This window comes from Sinocyclocheilus grahami, unplaced genomic scaffold (genome assembly GCF_001515645.1).
Source record: "Sinocyclocheilus grahami isolate Dianchi unplaced genomic scaffold, SAMN03320097.WGS_v1.1 scaffold121.1, whole genome shotgun sequence".
NCBI lineage: Eukaryota > Metazoa > Chordata > Actinopteri > Cypriniformes > Cyprinidae > Sinocyclocheilus > Sinocyclocheilus grahami.
The window spans coordinates 1598468-1617896 of NW_015505300.1; the positions used below are offsets into that span (position 1 = coordinate 1598468).

Sequence of the window (19429 nt, forward strand, 5' to 3'; positions counted from 1 at the left end):
CACAATCTATAACCAAACTCAAACCTCTAAATTTTCAGGACTCAAAACCATATTTTCAGCAACGCAAATGCAGCACATTTTACTGAAGTATAAAAGCTGCCATCGGTAAAATTAAGATGTGGATGAAATTGTGCCTCAGTTTAACTTCTGTCATGTCAATACTTTATAGTTTTGGACATTGCCATATTGAGTTTAACAGGGATGAAAACTGAGGTATAGAGTTATGCACTGCATAACGATCCTAGAAACTGTTTTATTAAATTTTTGTCTGCAGTTTTTTTTTCAGAAAGATGTTTCATCAGCAAAACAATCAATACATTGTTAAACAACAGTATAATGCGTTGAACGCACTGCACTTCTATCTCTCACAGCCTCATTTTCATTCCTGTCAAAAATTAAATATGGTGCCATCCTAACTAAGGTCAATACGGGATTGACTTTCATTGCACGTTCGTACACAAGTATTCAAGCCTCTATTGTAAGCTGCTGTGTGAACAGGACATTTCGAGAGTTACACCTGTTAGTAAATGCAGTTGTCAATCCCTAAAGCTGACAGTGTGAATGTAGCCACACTATAATCTGGTGACTGTCTGTGTTGGTCAGTGTGTGTTGTTGGAGTGTGAATTAGCCTTAAGAGACAAACTGTTTGAGTATGTTAAGTCCTACCTGAGCATAGTTTGCATCCTCTGCAGGCAGGTGGACGCCAGAGGCTCTCTGGTTCTGGACTCCAGAAAACGTTGAGCATGTCTCAGTAGCAACTGACTTGGAGGAAAGAGACCACAGCATAGCCACAACAGCTGCCAACCTCGCTCCATACTCAACCTGAAAGACAAACAGAGAGAAACAAACAAGACTTCAATTAAAAAGTAATCAGATAAAACAAACAAAGCCACATTAGACCATATTTGGGTACCAAAACGAAATGAGTTAAAACTAGGTGACAAACCCATGGTTGTTATTAGTCATCTGCTTCATTATTTGGCAGTAGATCTCATCTCTTAGGTCCACGTGTGCTGTTACTGACCCAAAGATCTGGTTTGTTAGATCTATGGGTGTCCGCACATGCTTGACTGGATAATCTCCCATATATTTAAGGATAGGTAGAGACAATGTTAAAGAAAATGGTAATCATCATTCATTAAAAATTCACTCGGGTCACATGTACTGAAGTCTTAATCACTTTTATCGTAATACACAAAATACAACTTCCTTAGTAAGGAACTATATTAGATATGTAACAAATGATTCAGTTTTTAATTTCCCTCCTTATTCAACCAATCACCCGGAAGGATATCTGTGAAGCAGTCAGAAGCGAGGTGGCAGAGCTCTGAGTTGCCCTGCAGGCTCCTGAGCAGTGGCTGTTTGAGAGGCTCTTTGCTGTTGGCCCACAGTCTCTCTTTGGCCACGCCTTTTCCACGGCCACCTTCTTTAGACTCCCTGTGACCAATTGAAAGAGGTACAAGATGGCATGAGCACTGGCATGTTATCAAAACGGAGCAGTTATCATTTATATCAGATGGGATGTGTGCAAACTGTACATGTGTTACCTGAAATAATCAAAAGAGAACTCCTTAAGGGACACAACGGCAATTTTCTCTGTGCTAAGCTCCTCCTTCTGCGGCAACACCGGCATCACTGACTTTCTTCTTGCAGGGGTCAAATTCAGCAAATTCTAGAGGACAGAAATTACTCTTTACATTTCTATTATTGTCAAGCATAAACTGATTTATAAAACAAAGCATATTTTGTGACCCTAAGAAAAGAACCTTGTTGAGGGTTTTGAAAACCATTTTCTAATGACCAGGTATTAAAAAGTCTTTAAAGGAAGTTTCTTTAATTCTTTAAAGGCAATTTAAAATCTTTAAATGCCGTTTTAATTCTTTAAAGGCAGTAACAATCTTTTAAAGCCGTTTAATTCATTAAAGAATCTGCCTTTAAATATTTATTTCCAAGACAAAACCTCAAAACACTGATAAAAACAATTGACATAATAATGGCCAGTGCTGAGGAGTATTTTCCTCCACAAATTAGTGTGAAACAAAAGAATCATGTTTACCAGTGTCTCTTCTGTTGGCCTTGTCAACATTGCCAAAATCCGAATGGCATCTAAGGAAACTGCTCCAGTTTGATTTGTCCTCTCATTCTTCGCTTTGATCCAGCCTTCTTCAGAAGAATACTCCCCATCCTTTATGATATACAGTACATCACCTCTTCTGTAGCTCAGCAATGTGGGATCCTCTGGAGGGAAGAAAAAACGAAAAGATCAATATCCAAGCGATTTCGACCAGTTCAAGACCATTTTATATGTAGAGTGATTCTTACATTTGACTTACATTTTAGTTTTAGGAGAGATTATACTAGTTTAACCCTTTTTATTGTCTCTTTAATTAAATTTTTTTTTAACCTAAGTTACCAGAATGTCTGTAATGTGGACTTAAACTTTAGCTTTAACGTCCCCTCTGTAACTGTAATAAATGTAAAAAGAGCAAGACTGAAAAAATTGGTGTAGAAACAATTTTCACTCAGAAATTTTATAAATAATTACAAAGAAATGGCAAGTAACATGTTGAATTAAATGTGACAATGTGATAATTGTATTTACAACTTTGAAAACTATTTTTTACAGTGTACATTCACACTTTCTCATAAGAATTTAAAACATATTTTCTGATTTTGATTGTTAAATCAAAGGCTTTTCTGAAATTTTCACCAAAAAATTAAATAAAAATGTATTACTCATACATCATCATCACACATTATGTCAACATTTTAAATAGTCAAAAGTGTCCTAAAGTTGAAAAATTATTTCAAATGTGAATACTACAAGTAAAATTGTAAAAGAAGCACCTTGTCTGATAAGGTCCTGTATTCCCACAGCATACTGTGATCTCTTCTTAAGCCCTGATATGAACAAGTTGACCAGCTCCACTAAGTCTTTTCCCTTCACAACCTGCAGTTCATACATCCCCTTTGGAGTCGTCAAACACACAATCCCACCAGACTCTTCCTCACTGTAGGAGAAAAGTTAAGAAGGGAAGGAATAACGGAAACGAAAAAAGAAAAGTCAATTAGTCTGAATCTGCAGAAATAGTTTTTTAAGCGTAAGTACTTTATCAATGCTCAGATGTAATTCAGATGCTTCTCCGTGGATGTTTATCGTAAAAAGGGATGTTTTACCTCATTTCGATTCCTGACACCTCAGGATAAGAGAGTTGCAGAAATGCGGCTTCTGTCACATCCTGAAAGAAGACCCCCTTCCAGTTCACAACAACTACAAACTTGTCTTGAGGCACTGAGGGACCTGAACACATATTTTTCACAGTAACTAATAAAAGACAACAATACATTCACAAATTCAATGCATTAAAGGGATAGTTAACCTAAAATTTATAATTCTGTCATCATTTACTGACTTTAGAAACCCATGACTCTTTATTGGTGGGACACAAAATGAGTTATTGCCGAATGTCTCTTTTCAGTAAAATAAAAATGAATGGTGATCCCGACCATCAAGCAAGATTTTTAGTGAACTACAACTTCAATTTCAGTCTGTTCCTTAAACAAAACTCATATGGCTTCAAAAATCTTGGAGTCATATAGTGTACATTTATGATGTTTTTATGTGCCATTTTTATCTATACAGCTTTGTATGGAAAAGAGCAGTGTGCACTTTCTTCAAAAGCTCTCATTTTGTGTTCCACTAAAGAAATAAAGTCATACAGGTATGGAATGACATGAGGATAGGTAATGACAAATTGGTCATTTTTAGATTAGCTACTCCTATAAGAACTAAGAATATCTTTTTTTTTTACCTGAAATAATTTGAGCTTCATATAACTTGGAGAAATAGATTGGCCACTTCTCCTGCGCATATTGAACAATCTCCTCTTTTACTTCAAAGGCAGGTTTAGTAGAGTTTATGTAAGAACCCTAAGAAATTACAAAGGATTACTGCATTGTTCTCCAAGCACTAATGACCAAATCAAATTTTGTCCAATCACTGTTGTGAACAATGATACAGCATATACCTGTATATACATCATACCTGTGTATGTGCAGAATGCACCATCTGCACTAGCTTGGCCACAGACTTGTTCTCAATTAAAGTCATGTTCATGCACTCACGGACAATCTTATCTGTGGTTTGCATACTGCTTTCAGAGCCATGCTGTACATAGTAATGTTTGGCTGCGAGCTGCACATAATCATCCTCCTAGATCAAGATTATAGGTCAACAACAGAGCATAAGTCACAAATCTCATTCCTATTCAAAATATATGCAACATGACCAGTTCAAACAAATAGCCTGGACTGACCTTATCAGACTGATAATCACCACTTTTGAGTCCGTGGATGGTCTGCTTGTAGATGAGCTCTGTGCTGACTTGGTCAGATGAACAGTTGTGCCATGGAGTGAAGATCTCTTTGCGGAAGTAGAGGCGCCAAGGAGCATGTTGTTCCTCTTTCCCCTGCCTCTTTTCTTCCTGCTCACACATAGACACGGCATCCAAGACGTGCTGACTGCTACTGCCAAGAGACCATATCTGCAGCAAGAGATGCAAACATGAAGACTTTATTGCTATTGCTCATTAGTTATATGTGACTTATTACAAGGTGCATCTTGAAGCCATTCAAATGTTACAAACCTTCTCATACATTGCAGCATATAGGGAGAAGCCGTAAGTGTCCTGCAGATTTATTTTCTGAATAACCGCACTGCACACTTCTGCAGAAGTGCTGGCTGAATCCACAGTGAGGCTGATGCTTCTGCCATCCATCAGACCCACAGCTACTGAAATGGGCTTCTTGTTCTCTACAGACTTGCAAGAAAGAAGGGCTGGTTATGTTTAGAGCAAGAGAAGTATTCTTCATAATTTCAGTCAGAGGGACTGCCTACCTGTAGTTCAACCCAGCATGGTGGCTCACTTCTTTCTCCATTGGCTAAAGTCCTCCGCAGTCGCTCTGCACAGTAGGAGGAGTATTCACTTGGTCCATAGCGTATAAAGCTCTGCAGGTACTGTGGCCAAAAGGTTGTGGAACATAACACATAACATAATATATAACATAACATAACATAACATAATATAACCTTAATGTGACGTGACGTAACAACACAACATAACACATGCATGAAATCATGAAATCAAATGTAATATAATGTATAACACAACACATAACAAAACATAACATGACACAACAACATAAAACAACAAACATTAGAAAACAGCATGATATAACACAGCATATAACATAAAATGAGATGACAACACAAAACATAGCACATATATCACAGCATAACAACACATAACAACATAACAAAATATAAAACATGACAAAACAACATAACGACAGAAAACTCAACACATGACAAAACATTACATATACATAACACAGCATATAACATAAAATGAGATGACAACACAAAACATAGCACATATATCACAGCATAACAACACATAACAACATAACATAACAAAATATAAAACATGACAAAACAACATAACGACAGAAAACTCAACACATGACAAAACATTACATATAACAACATTACATATAACACAACACATTAACATAACACGAAACAGTGTGACATATAACACACAACAAACATGCAAACACAGCATGACATATAACAACATATAAAATAAACAAACAAAATATAACTCATACCACAACAAAACATAACAAAACAACATGAAACAAAATATAACAGCATGACAACACAACAAAACATAACATAAACCAACATATAAATGGCATGGCATACAACACATAATATTACATAACAAAACATAACATTAAACAACACATCATATGAACAACAACACATAACCTAACCTAACATAACGTAACGTAACAAACACTGTACCATATATCACACAGCTTGATTGGTCATTCATGGCATTTGTATCATGATTAAACTGTGTAGCAGGTTCTAAAGAACCTATTTTCTTCATTGCTGTGCTATGATATGATACAATAATGCATTCAGCAGACTTTATCAAAAAACAAACCCTTTCAGGATGGTACACTACCCCTATGCTTCACATCAGGGTCCTGATCACCCTGTCAGGTCTAATTTGTGATAATGATTGGATAAATTCACATTAGCTCTTAAATAACAGAACAGAAATCAAAAAGTATTTCATACCTTAGTAAGGCGGTCCATAGGGGGAAAAATACCCAGACAGATGGACAGAAGAGTCCAGCCTCTGTTTGCACTTTTGTGGTTCTTATTGTCTGTCAACTGCTTAAGGATTTGACAGTAGATTTCATCTCTGAAAAACATATAAAGTCAAAAGATTATGTAACCCTTATCTCTCTGTATGAGAAATATACTCCACATTATGAAGAATGTAAATGACCAATGGCCCATCACATTAACCTTATATCTTGCCGTACAATAGCATATCCTACAATAATATGCAATTTCTCCAATGGTGTCATTGGACGATCATAAGTTGCTCTCTCTCCAAACAGTACGTCCTCTTCCTCCTGAACAGCCTGCATTTTAGGTTTTGGTTCTTCTTCTGGCTGCAAATTTCATCAGAATAATTAATAGACACCTGCTGTGATGCAGCTAGCCGTGAGTAATGATCAGTGATTTAGTATATATACACATTTCACCTCTTCTTCAGGAATGGTTGAGTGCTTTCTTTTCCCTGTCCCCTTCTGCTGCTTCATTTTTTTTCTCAAAAATTTCTGCAATTACAAGACCAACAAATGAATAAACCCACAAACGTTTGTTTGATATAATATAATGATATAAGAAAAGCAACAGTCACATTTCTGTTGGGCTATTTTATTGTTTTGTTATTATATGACACCCGCAAGAGTATTTTGCAGTATTTAGCAGTTCTGTATTTATGATCCCCTTTGGTTTGCTTTAGTCCTTTGATGCATTTTTAAAAATGTAAATATTTTAATTTATTCCTCTGTTTTCACATTAAAATGTTTATATTGTTATTTCTTGCTTCTTTTTTTTTTTGAACAGTTGCTCACATCTGGTTGTTTCTGTGGTTTTCACCTTCTGTACCACTGACTGTAATACAACTGAAACCTTTTCTGATTGGCTAGTCTATTTATTAAACATGTGTTTACATTAAAATATGTAAAGCAATACAATATATACTAATATCAAACCAGCACAAAAATGCATGTTGATCTAGGCAGGTCTTTTGAGCAGGGTAGGCAGTGAAGCTATAGTCAGAACATATGGTAGGTGTTAAGAAGGCTGTGTTTTATAGTGTCTTGATTGTTTACCTGATCTAATCCAACAAGGTTACTGAGTCGCCGTGCTTGTCTCTGACCAAGGTTCATCTGAATGGGGTCGGCTATAGCAGAAACACGTTCTTGCTTCGGCTCTGGAAGATCTCCCATAAACCTCAGTATGATCCACCATACTGTCAAACAAGCCTAAAGGAGGAGGGGAAAAGCAGAGAAAAAAAGTACAAAAACAATACAAGACAGTTGTTATCAAGCCTTGCTTTTAATGGGAACATGATGCTTATGAGAACAGCACTTGCCAGGGTATCCCCTTCATCTTCATGGTGGAGCAGGGGTTGTCGTAATCTCTGTTGGACATATGAGTGGGTAGAAGATCCTTGGAAGTGCAGAGATGCAAATTTAGAGAAAGAGAACTCATCGTTCTCCTTCTCCATCTCCTTCTCCTTCTCCTTCTCCATTTCCTTCTCCTTCTCCTTCTCCTTCTCCTTCTCCTTCTCCTTCTCCTTCTCCTTCTCCTTCTCCTTCTCCTTCTCCTTCTCCTCCATCTCCATTTCCTTCTCCTTCTCATCCTCTTCATCTTGATTGCGTTTGCTGCTGTCTGCTAATGACATCACCTTCCTCTCCCTTACAGGGTTCTCTACTAATTCAACCTCTTCTAACTTCACCGGCTCTGCCTCTAAATCCTAGAAGAACATCAGGAACAAATCACACAAACTTATTTATATTTACCTGACGATACTAACATTTTGCATTTAAAAGACATTATGTATTATCAATGGTAGCAAATGCCTGAAATGCCATTAATTGATTGTGTAGCGACAATAAAAGTTGGAGTTGACATAGGCTTATTGGATAGTTGGAGTTGATATAGGCTTATTATTTTGAGAAATTAATTTTGATTAGGATTAGTGTTTGTTCCCTTCAAATAGGTGTCCTGCTTCCTTATTGTGCTGTCAAGATGACTCTAACCTCAAAACCCTGAGGAGCTGGGCCCTCTTGTCCTCCTACGGCGCTTGGAAGGAAGCCAAAGATATTCTCCACCTTTTCCTCATCATCCTTTTTCTGGGATTTGGCAGCTTCCTCGTTTTTTCTGAGCAGCTCCTCTAGGCGTTGCTGAAGTTCCAAAGCTATACGTTCTTGAGTCTCTTTTTCTTGTGCAGTCAAAAACGCCTAAGACAGAACAAGGGTATGAATAATAAATGCTTAAAATTGTTTTTGTGGAAACCATGATTTGTTTTTTTCAGGGTTCTTTGATGAACAGAAAATTCAAAAGAAAAGCATTTATTTGAAATAGAAATCTTTAATCTGAATTATCAGATAATATAAATAAAACAAGAATCACAGGAATAAATTACATTTTAAAACATAGTAAAATATAAAAAAGTTATTTTTGACATTATAATTTTTTACAACTTATGACAAGAAATTCAAACATTTTACTGGTACAGGTATTGCATATAAAACAAAAACAAGACTTTCTGCAAAATAGTACTAAAAACCAGGTAGTCCGCTCCATTCCACTATACACTCACATCTGTTTTCATTCTCTTGAGGGTTTTCCTGGCTAGCAGGCCTCTGGTCTGTGTCTGCAGGAGTATCACTGCATCTTTTTTGCGTTTCAGGTTTTTCCTGGCGAGGTAGCCACGGGTCTGTGTTTGCAGAGTGATGGCTGCAGCCCGTCTGCGAATATACTCCGTATGGAGCTGCCGACTGCGCACTTTTGCCTGCATCCGAGTAAATCCTTGCTTGAGCTTACAGGGAAAACAGAAACAATATGAGGCATGTTTCATTATTTCATTACACTAATTTTAAGAGCTATTCCATATACTGTAGACAAAAGTTGTTCCTGCATAGCTTACTTTGCAAAAGTCTCTTCTGTCTCTGTGGCCACGCCAGTTTTTCTGCAAAACCAGAGCTGCCCTCCTCTTCTTTACAAAATTTGCTCTGTAAGTGAATGAAGAATTACTTAGTTTAAAATTGCTGTACAATTACACAAACAAATACTATATAGACAAGAGACAATGGGGAACAAACCTGTCCTTATGGGCGATCATCACTCTTTGGATGATAAGTGCTTTCTTGTAAAGCTCTTGCTCTCTCTCCAAGAGAACTCATCGTTCTCCTTCTCCATCTCCTTCTCCTTCTCCTTCTCCATTTCCTTCTCCTTCTCCTTCTCCTTCTCCTTCTCCTTCTCCTTCTCCTTCTCCTTCTCCTTCTCCTTCTCCTTCTCCTTCTCCATTTCCTTTTCCTTCTCATCCTCTTCATCTTGATTGCGTTTGCTGCTGTCTGCTAATGACATCACCTTCCTCTCCCTTACAGGGTTCTCTACTAATTCAACCTCTTCTAACTTCACCGGCTCTGCCTCTAAATCCTAGAAGAACATCAGGAACAAATCACACAAACTTAATATTTACCTGACGATACTAACATTTTGCATTTAAAAGACATTATGTATTATCAATGGTAGCAAATGCCTGAAATGCCATTAATTGATTGTGTAGCGACAATAAAAGTTGGAGTTGACATAGGCTTATTGGATAGTTGGAGTTGATATAGGCTTATTATTTTGAGAAATTAATTTTGATTAGGATTAGTGTTTGTTCCCTTCAAATAGGTGTCCTGCTTCCTTATTGTGCTGTCAAGATGACTCTAACCTCAAAACCCTGAGGAGCTGGGCCCTCTTGTCCTCCTACTGCGCTTGGAAGGAAGCCAAAGATATTCTCCACCTTTTCCTCATCATCCTTTTTCTGGGATTTGGCAGCTTCCTCGTTTTTTCTGAGCAGCTCCTCTAGGCGTTGCTGAAGTTCCAAAGCTATACGTTCTTGAGTCTCTTTTTCTTGTGCAGTCAAAAACGCCTAAGACAGAACAAGGGTATGAATAATAAATGCTTAAAATTGTTTTTGTGGAAACCATGATTTGTTTTTTTCAGGGTTCTTTGATGAACAGAAAATTCAAAAGAAAAGCATTTATTTGAAATAGAAATCTTTAATCTGAATTATCAGATAATATAAATAAAACAAGAATCACAGGAATAAATTACATTTTAAAACATAGTAAAATATAAAAAAGTTATTTTTGACATTATAATTTTTTACAACTTATGACAAGAAATTCAAACATTTTACTGGTACAGGTATTGCATATAAAACAAAAACAAGACTTTCTGCAAAATAGTACTAAAAACCAGGTAGTCCGCTCCATTCCACTATACACTCACATCTGTTTTCATTCTCTTGAGGGTTTTCCTGGCTAGCAGGCCTCTGGTCTGTGTCTGCAGGAGTATCACTGCATCTTTTTTGCGTTTCAGGTTTTTCCTGGCGAGGTAGCCACGGGTCTGTGTTTGCAGAGTGATGGCTGCAGCCCGTCTGCGAATATACTCCGTATGGAGCTGCCGACTGCGCACTTTTGCCTGCATCCGAGTAAATCCTTGCTTGAGCTTACAGGGAAAACAGAAACAATATGAGGCATGTTTCATTATTTCATTACACTAATTTTAAGAGCTATTCCATATACTGTAGACAAAAGTTGTTCCTGCATAGCTTACTTTGCAAAAGTCTCTTCTGTCTCTGTGGCCACGCCAGTTTTTCTGCAAAACCAGAGCTGCCCTCCTCTTCTTTACAAAATTTGCTCTGTAAGTGAATGAAGAATTACTTAGTTTAAAATTGCTGTACAATTACACAAACAAATACTATATAGACAAGAGACAATGGGGAACAAACCTGTCCTTATGGGCGATCATCACTCTTTGGATGATAAGTGCTTTCTTGTAAAGCTCTTGCTCTCTCTCCAGTTCTAGGAAGGAGTCATGATGATCCTGCGACAGAGGAAAGGAAACAGTGCAAAAAAATGATTATGTGAAAAAATATGATAGACACACTACTGTTTAAAAGCTTGAGTCGATAAGTCTCTTATGCTTACCAGGGCAGCATTTATTTGATCAAAAATACAGTAAAACAATGAGACTGTGAAAATCTATTGTAATGTATTTTTAACTGTGATTTTGTTTCAAGATAAAAAAAAATGTCAAAAGAACACCATTTATTTTTGTAACATTATAAATGTCTTTACTGTGACTTTACTGTTTAATTAATTTAATGCATCCTTGCTGAATAAAAGTATTAATTTCTTTAAAGAACAATCTTACTGACCCCAAACTTTTGAACAGAAGTGTATGTTTAATATAATCACAAAAATGACATCAATGCCTTTAGAAATCCAATATACGTTAACATTACAGCAATGTATACTGATATAGATGTAAAATCAGTATAATTCACTAGAAAAATATTACGTCTAAAGTACCCTGAGAAAGATTTTGGTTTTGCCAATCTTCCAGTCCTCTTCGTCTTTGATCATAGCCCTGCAGATGGCTGCACAGCAGTTGGCAGCAGGCTCCTGATAAACAAATAACAAATATTTCCATTTATCAAATCATTCATCATGTTTAAAGCTGAACATGATTCTTTTAATTTCTCCTATGTCACCTTAGTATGTGTAGACAATTATAAGTGAACCATTCATAATATGATTCCCACAAAAATGTACAATACTGTGCTATTTTGTTTTTAAGCGTCTCCATTAGTGTGATGCAGACATGTGACGCATCAGCATTGGCTAAACCAAACTGGGGGCGGAGATATCTATATGTCTGGTCAATGACAAATGGGTGGTGTTTTTAGGGAAACCTGTTTGAAAATGGTCATTATTTTTGCGTTTTACTTGCTTATAGTTGTTTTTGGTGATGCAACTGGCACAGAAATGACACGCTTCACCTTTAAATAAATGTAGTTGTATTTTAAGGGAGATTTTATAGTAAGGTTTCATTTGTTAACATTAGCGAACATATATATTTTTACAGCATCCATGTTTAGTTCGTTCACAGTGCATTAACTAATGTTAATCGATACAACTTGTGATCTTAGTAAATGCAGAGATTGACACTGACTAAGATTAACAAATGCTCAGAAGTATTGTTCACTGTTAGTTCATGTAAACTAATGTAGTTAACAAATGTTCACAAATGAAACCTTATTGTAAAGTGTTAATAGAGACTTTTAGATCAACATTATATACACATGATTCCTAGCAACCAATCACAGCCCTGAACTTAACTTTAAATCAGAAGGCATTGATTGGTTGGAATTATGCAGGACCATCTAGGGATGTTGAATAACACATTAAGCTATATTAATCAACTATCACTTTATAATAATTTTCATATTCAGAGCATCATATCGGTAAACAATCATATTAGGCCCATACAGTGTTGGGGTCACAGTCCACGCTCTTAAGGAGTACACGATAGCGCTGCAGGAAGTCTTTGAAGGTGTGCCGGATGGGATATCCCGATTTGCGTATTTGAATGGTCTCCAGCATTCCAGAGTAGCGAAGTTGCTGCATGCAGAGGTTTCTATCAAAAACCTGACAAGCGAGAAAAACAGAAAGCACGATTTGATTAGTGTTCTGATGGTTACACAATATAAAATACGTAACTTAAGGGATGTGAATTGGTACCATGGGCATCTTTTTGTCATTTGGTTTGAAGCAACGAATGAAGAAGGGCTGACAGAGAGACAGGGCCTTCATCAGAGAGTCCAGAGATTGACGGAACTGGCCACTGAGAGTAGATATATTCCGCCTCGAATCATTTACTTGCTGTGTGACACAAAAAAGACACAATATATTGCAAAGCTGTTGCCACTGTCCAGTCAATACTCTCAGTCAACCGTATTAATGTCCCATACTCGTAATGAGCTCTTTGGCGTCATGATGATTTTGTTGATTTTGTTATTGTTCTTGGCTGAGTTTGTATTCATCTCCTTTTCAAAGATCAGTTTGAGCAGCTTGTTGGAAGATTTCTGAACGAGCTCCAAGATGTCCATGCTAAGGGAGTCTCTGTTCTTCTCCAAAAAACCTGACAAAATACAGCCCTTTAAGATCAGAACTAATTTGCTTTTTAAAATAACTATTAGGCATGTCATAACCAAGTCTTTAAGTAATGAATTGTACCTTCACAGTCATAATAAACTGTCCCCGCAAAGTGCTTAACCCCAAAACTCATGCCATGGTTGCCCTTGAATGACATGTACAGTTTGTTTCCATTGTGTTCGGTGTTCATTTTGTTTAACATTGTGGAATCTGTTCCCTGCATTAAAAAACAAGACAACACAAGGTGAGCACAGACAAAATATCCATAAGCATATAAAGCACTCATGTAGCTTATGACGCTCACCTTAGGAAAGGTGCTCTCCTCATCAATCAGAGCCAGTATGTTGAGAGGTTTAACGGCCAGCAGGTCCAGGGTTTTCTGGTTGTCACTGAAAGCGATGCGCTTCCATGAGATTCCTTCTTTACTGTACTCATCCTGCTCCAGCTTAAAGATGTGCCTCACAAAGAACTGCTGCAGGTGCTCATTGGCATAATTAATGCACAGCTGCTCAAAACTAAACGAAGAGGACAGAAGTATAGAGAAATTATATTTACGAGTCGAGTATGGGCCTATCACAGAACTAACTATCTACAGTATGTATCTATCTATCTATCTATCCCTGAAATTATACTTAAATGCAGTACTGAATACAACTGCTCAAGTACTTTAAACCCCTGCTAAATATTAATTCTAATTTTTTACATAATTTTTAGTTTATTCAACAGATACTTACCTGTTCTGAGGGAAATTCTCAAAGCCAAAAATGTCAAGCAGACCAATGGACGTGCGTGTGCAAGAGGACTCATCAGTCTGGGGTTTGTGAATGGCACTGTTTATTTTTGTGAACATCCAAACAAACAGCCTTCCGTACATGGCCTGTCAGGGAGTAGAACAAACACATGTAATTCACATGTGCAATAATAATGAGCATTTATGAAGCCTGAATGATGATTGTATATACACCATTGTTCGAAAGTTTGGGGTCAATATGTTTTTTTTTCTTCTGGAAAAAACATTTGGACACTATGGTGTGAGGATGTGGGTACCTTGGCAAAAGCATCTCTGGTGGCTGTGGCCTGCTCTGAGCTGAGGGGTTTCGTGACTATCTCTCGGTTTGTCATGAAGGAGCGATGGGTAAGACTCTTATCAAGAACAGCATCACCCACCTGCAAAGTGGCAGAAGTGCTGTCATCAAATACATTCAGCAGCCGAATGTTTGATTACATAAATACAGTAAGCTTTTAAAAAATGAATTGAGGATAAAGTGCTAAAAGCAGCATTAGCTCTAAAGAACATTTCTCTGTACCTCCAGCAACTTGACAGTAACAGAAAAATGATTGGATGACAGGACATCACAGCTGTCCATGTTATTCATTGTAGTGCCTGAAAAAGATCAGGAGCAAAGCAGTCAACTTTATGGCATTCCTAACAGCACTAACTTCTGTTTATGGGAAGACAGTTGAAATGTTATTACTGTAATAGAAAGGTTATTGACACTAACTCTGAAAGTCGATATTGCCCATGTGGAGAATGGCAGCGAGTAATTTGAAGATTTCCCAGCAGTCCCTGTCTGAGAAAGTGAGGATCTTTAAAGCAGCACGAATCCGTCCGAACTCATCAGCATCGTCCCGACCATCACATGTCAAACAATTACCCTAGATAACCATCAGAAGAGTCACTTATAGCACTTGTGCCTGAGTCAGGGATTATCAGTATCGAAACCTGATAAAAGAATCTGAATTAGAGAGGAGTGATTTTTTTTAAACTCAATTGATATTACACCAATAATGTTAAGATGAAGTCATGATTTACCTGTATTTGACGCAATTAAAGCATACATTTAAAATGTCAGAAAAACTCCAAAAACTTAGGGCTAAACATTTACTGAATACGTGAGCAAAAACAAAAGCGTTACAACTCCTCTCCTCTCTAAAACGTAATAAACCTGAATTGAAGAGCTCACCTCAGTCAGGTACTTGAACTGTGATGCATCACCAAGAGAGAGAGTCTTCTTATGGTCACTTTGCATCCCAGATAACATACAGTAAAATATGTGGTAGTTCCTTTCCTGAGGTGCCTAAAAATGAAAATAAATTAATTCATAATTAAATCATCTTAAAATAATTAAACTAAATTCATAAAAGAACATTTATTTACCCATTAACATGATAAATATTAGTTAATATTATTCATTTAAGACTATTTGAAAGTAATGAAGCTCATAAAAACCAGTGCAAAACCAGTCATAGGCTCTTGATGTTTTTTCTTAAGCACGTAAGGTGAACAATCTCAGACTAAAAGGTACAAAGCTGTCACTGTGGTGGTACCCTAAGCTACAAAAGCTATATCTTTGTATTTTATTTACCCCTAAATGGCACATATTAGTTTTTACTGTAAAACATAGTCACACCTGATGACAGACACGAGACTTCTCCAGCAGGTACTGCTCCATGTGAGCTCCCTCTATAACGCCCTCTTTATTGAAGTAGACCTCCACATATTTCCCAAAGCGGCTGGAGTTATCATTCCGAATGGTTTTGGCGTTGCCAAAGGCTGGAAGACATGCATAAGTGAGACAGCTTTCTATGGAAATGACTGAAATAGTCGACAAGACATGCCTGTTCAGTGCTTACCCTCCAGGACAGGGTTGGCCTGGATGATCTGCTGCTCTATCCAGGAGTGCTGCCCGCTCACAGCAGCCAGGAACTGAAGGATCAGTTTAGTGCTTTCTGTCTTTCCTGCACCAGATTCTCCACTGACACACAAACCAAAAGCATTTATTATTTTTTGTTTGCCAAGATTTGTAAGGATAAAAGTATCTGGTAAATAAATAAATACAAATGTGTTAAAATCCATTGACAGCAAGCTGCTGCAGCATGTAGCTAAAACAAATATTAAATTAAAAGGTGAAATCTGAAAATTAACTATGCTTATTTATATAATATAATATAATATAATATAATATAATATAATAGATAATAGCCTATAATAATATATAACAATTAACAAAGTCATTCTACACCATTGATGGCTTGATGGTTTGATGGCTGTTTAAATTAACTTTTTCTGGCAAACCGAGTAAACAAAGAGCATAACTTATATCTCTAATTGTACATTGACCACTCACAGATTTTATGATGTGTGACTAAATGTGTAGATACTCATAAATCATAGGCTATGTAAAAACATTATCTTACAAGGGCAGGATATGCGTGGCCAACTTCTAACTTCATACATACTACTAGGCATACAAAATCAATAATTAACATGCATTAGATTAGATTCTCAATATTCAGAAGAAAAGATTAAATACATACCTTATAATGCAACACTGGTTGCGTTTGTTACGGCGCATGTTGAAGTAACAGCTGTCAGCGATAGCAAAGATGTGCGGTGGGAGCTCGCCCAGTTTACGGTCGTGATACAGGTGCACCTGGTCTGCCGTGTAGATGGGCAGCATCTGATAGGGATTCATGGCCACGAGGACAGAGCCAATATAGGTCTAAACAGCACACACAGAGAAAACTACATATATCACACAGTTTATATTTACAATGGGATGCAAACATATGAGGCAGCATCTGAAAAACTGGGACTGAAAATCTAATTTAATCTAAAAATTAACAGAAAGTTTAAGGATTTACAACAAAGCAACATTATTATGTAAAATGAATAATAAATATTTTAGATTCTGCACTATTTCTAGGTCACTACTCAAAACAAGCTAATTTGTGACACCAATCATGCGACTCTTTGTACAAATAGTCAGATGTCCTTCTTAAGAATCTCTCGCCACTTTCTGGATTATGTCCAGTCGCGCTGGCAAACATGATCATTGTGTTTTACACAAAATTGCTCATACTCATGCTGAATTACAAACTAATTTTTCAATTCAACTTTTTAATTAAATTGTTATGCATAACTGAACTTGTTAATCCAGTTAATGCAAAATTTGAGGTTATATGTTCACTTTTTCATAAAAGCATGCAACTTGGTACAATTGTACAGTTTAGGGCCCTGAACATTTTCAGAAATGGAGCCATAGCAAAAAACCTCGTGGTTGCCATGACGACCATTTTACTTTCCGCCATTACCAAATTATGTATTTTGTGTCATATCTCCTGACCCAAACATGATAACACAGAAAAGGTGATGTCTACCCCTATGTTTTGATGGTCAAGGACATAAATAATTAACATGCATTAGATTAGATTCTCAATATTCAGAAGAAAAGATTAAATACATACCTTATAATGCAACACTGGTTGCGTTTGTTACGGCGCATGTTGAAGTAACAGCTGTCAGCGATAGCAAAGATGTGCGGTGGGAGCTCGCCCAGTTTACGGTCGTGATACAGGTGCACCTGGTCTGCCGTGTAGATGGGCAGCATCTGATAGGGATTCATGGCCACGAGGACAGAGCCAATATAGGTCTAAACAGCACACACAGAGAAAACTACATATATCACACAGTTTATATTTACAATGGGATGCAAACATATGAGGCAGCATCTGAAAAACTGGGACTGAAAATCTAATTTAATCTAAAAATTAACAGAAAGTTTAAGGATTTACAACAAAGCAACATTATTATGTAAAATGAATAATAAATATTTTAGATTCTGCACTATTTCTAGGTCACTACTCAAAACAAGCTAATTTGTGACACCAATCATGCGACTCTTTGTACAAATAGTCAGATGTCCTTCTTAAGAATCTCTCGCCACTTTCTGGATTATGTCCAGTCGCGCTGGCAAACATGATCATTGTGTTTTACACAAAATTGCTCATACTCATGCTGAATTACAAACTAATTTTTCAATTCAACTTTTTAATTAAATTGTTATGCATAACTGAACTTGTTAATCCAGTTAATGCAAAATTTGAGGTTATATGTTCACTTTTTCATAAAAGCATGCAACTTGGTACAATTGTACAGTTTAGGGCCCTGAACATTTTCAGAAATGGAGCCATAGCAAAAAACCTCGTGGTTGCCATGACGACCATTTTACTTTCCGCCATTACCAAATTATGTATTTTGTGTCATATCTCCTGACCCAAACATGATAACACAGAAAAGGTGATGTCTACCCCTATGTTTTGATGGTCAAGGACATAAACTGTTCAGGTGAAGAGTTAATGGTTAAATCAGCAATGTGAGAAGGAAATAACAGTATCTGAGCATCATAGTATCACAGCATTTACAAAAGTGCATATTATGGCTATTAATTATTTTCTTTCTTTGATAATTGACTAATATTTTATTCAATAGTACAATAAAAGATTGCTTTAATTATAATTATAATTATATAATTATAATTAATTATTTATATAGTGCTTTTCTGGGTCCTCAAAGCACTTTACATGAATCTCCTCAACCACCACCAATGTGCAGCATCCACCTGGATGATGCGACAGCAACCATATTGCACCAGAACGCCCACCCCACACCAGCTTAACTAATATTTTATTCAATAGTACAATAAAAGATTGCTTTAATTAATTATAATTATAATTATATAATTATAATTAATTATTTATATAGTGCTTTTCTGGGTCCTCAAAGCGCTTTACATGAATCTCCTCAACCACCACCAATGTGCAGCATCCACCTGGATGATGCGACAGCAACCATATTGCACCAGAACGCCCACCCCACACCAGCTTAACTAATATTTTATTCAATAGTACAATAAAAGATTGTTTTCAAGAATACTATCATATATTTCAGAGATATAAAAAAATATAATCTCAAGTAAGTGTATTTTTCAGGCAGAGGCGGTAGTATGTTTCCAGTACATTCTTGTTCTCTCTCAACAATGCTTTAACATCACACGCAGACGGCAACGCAATCTTGCTAAGCTGCGTCCTATCTCTTCTGCTGCACCTCTGTCATTTTCTGTGGGTCTCTGGAATTGTCAGTCAGCTGTCAATAAACTTCATTCTGGCCATTGCTTCTCAGTGTACTCTTAGCATCTTGGGCTTGACTGAGACCTGGATTTGTCCAGAAAACCCTGCAACCCCTGCTGTTCTCTCTAACAACTTCCCTTTCTCTCACACCCCCCGTCAGGTTGGCTCTGTCTGTGGCGCATCAGCAGGTTTCTGAGTAAACCGGCTTCACTGAGGTCCCCCAGTCGGATCATGTCATCCACACCCTCCACTGAGGTGGGGTGCATAGGCTTAAGCATAGCCTTCTCCCCCTCTGGGATATAGTGCTCCTGGGAAACCGTCACAATACATGAGATTCATCCAACAAGTGTAGATTCATTAAAAC

The 19429-nt window shown here is 37.1% G+C and overlaps 1 protein-coding gene across 1 annotated transcript in view; it reads right to left on the bottom strand.

Moving 5' to 3' along the window:
* LOC107589856 (unconventional myosin-VIIa-like) overlaps window positions 1-19429 on the bottom strand; it is a 34594-nt gene that overhangs the window by 8953 nt on the left and 6212 nt on the right. Inside the window, exons 4-39 of the mRNA XM_016278420.1 lie at window positions 17404-17588; window positions 15790-15911; window positions 15567-15709; window positions 15120-15233; window positions 14658-14811; window positions 14463-14539; window positions 14203-14322; window positions 13890-14032; window positions 13460-13670; window positions 13237-13372; window positions 12972-13141; window positions 12742-12882; window positions 12490-12648; window positions 11530-11622; window positions 10947-11041; window positions 10772-10856; window positions 10445-10663; window positions 9882-10082; window positions 9530-9598; window positions 7527-7667; window positions 7264-7416; window positions 6628-6702; window positions 6386-6534; window positions 6152-6278; window positions 4898-5017; window positions 4647-4820; window positions 4317-4544; window positions 4046-4213; window positions 3813-3930; window positions 3178-3301; window positions 2848-3011; window positions 2057-2238; window positions 1548-1672; window positions 1295-1437; window positions 947-1100; window positions 667-822 (exon numbers count right to left, since the gene is read on the bottom strand). Coding sequence (XP_016133906.1) covers window positions 667-822; window positions 947-1100; window positions 1295-1437; window positions 1548-1672; window positions 2057-2238; window positions 2848-3011; window positions 3178-3301; window positions 3813-3930; window positions 4046-4213; window positions 4317-4544; window positions 4647-4820; window positions 4898-5017; window positions 6152-6278; window positions 6386-6534; window positions 6628-6702; window positions 7264-7416; window positions 7527-7667; window positions 9530-9598; window positions 9882-10082; window positions 10445-10663; window positions 10772-10856; window positions 10947-11041; window positions 11530-11622; window positions 12490-12648; window positions 12742-12882; window positions 12972-13141; window positions 13237-13372; window positions 13460-13670; window positions 13890-14032; window positions 14203-14322; window positions 14463-14539; window positions 14658-14811; window positions 15120-15233; window positions 15567-15709; window positions 15790-15911; window positions 17404-17588 — 5138 coding nt within the window. The remainder of the gene's footprint in view (window positions 1-666; window positions 823-946; window positions 1101-1294; window positions 1438-1547; window positions 1673-2056; window positions 2239-2847; window positions 3012-3177; window positions 3302-3812; window positions 3931-4045; window positions 4214-4316; window positions 4545-4646; window positions 4821-4897; window positions 5018-6151; window positions 6279-6385; window positions 6535-6627; window positions 6703-7263; window positions 7417-7526; window positions 7668-9529; window positions 9599-9881; window positions 10083-10444; window positions 10664-10771; window positions 10857-10946; window positions 11042-11529; window positions 11623-12489; window positions 12649-12741; window positions 12883-12971; window positions 13142-13236; window positions 13373-13459; window positions 13671-13889; window positions 14033-14202; window positions 14323-14462; window positions 14540-14657; window positions 14812-15119; window positions 15234-15566; window positions 15710-15789; window positions 15912-17403; window positions 17589-19429) is intronic.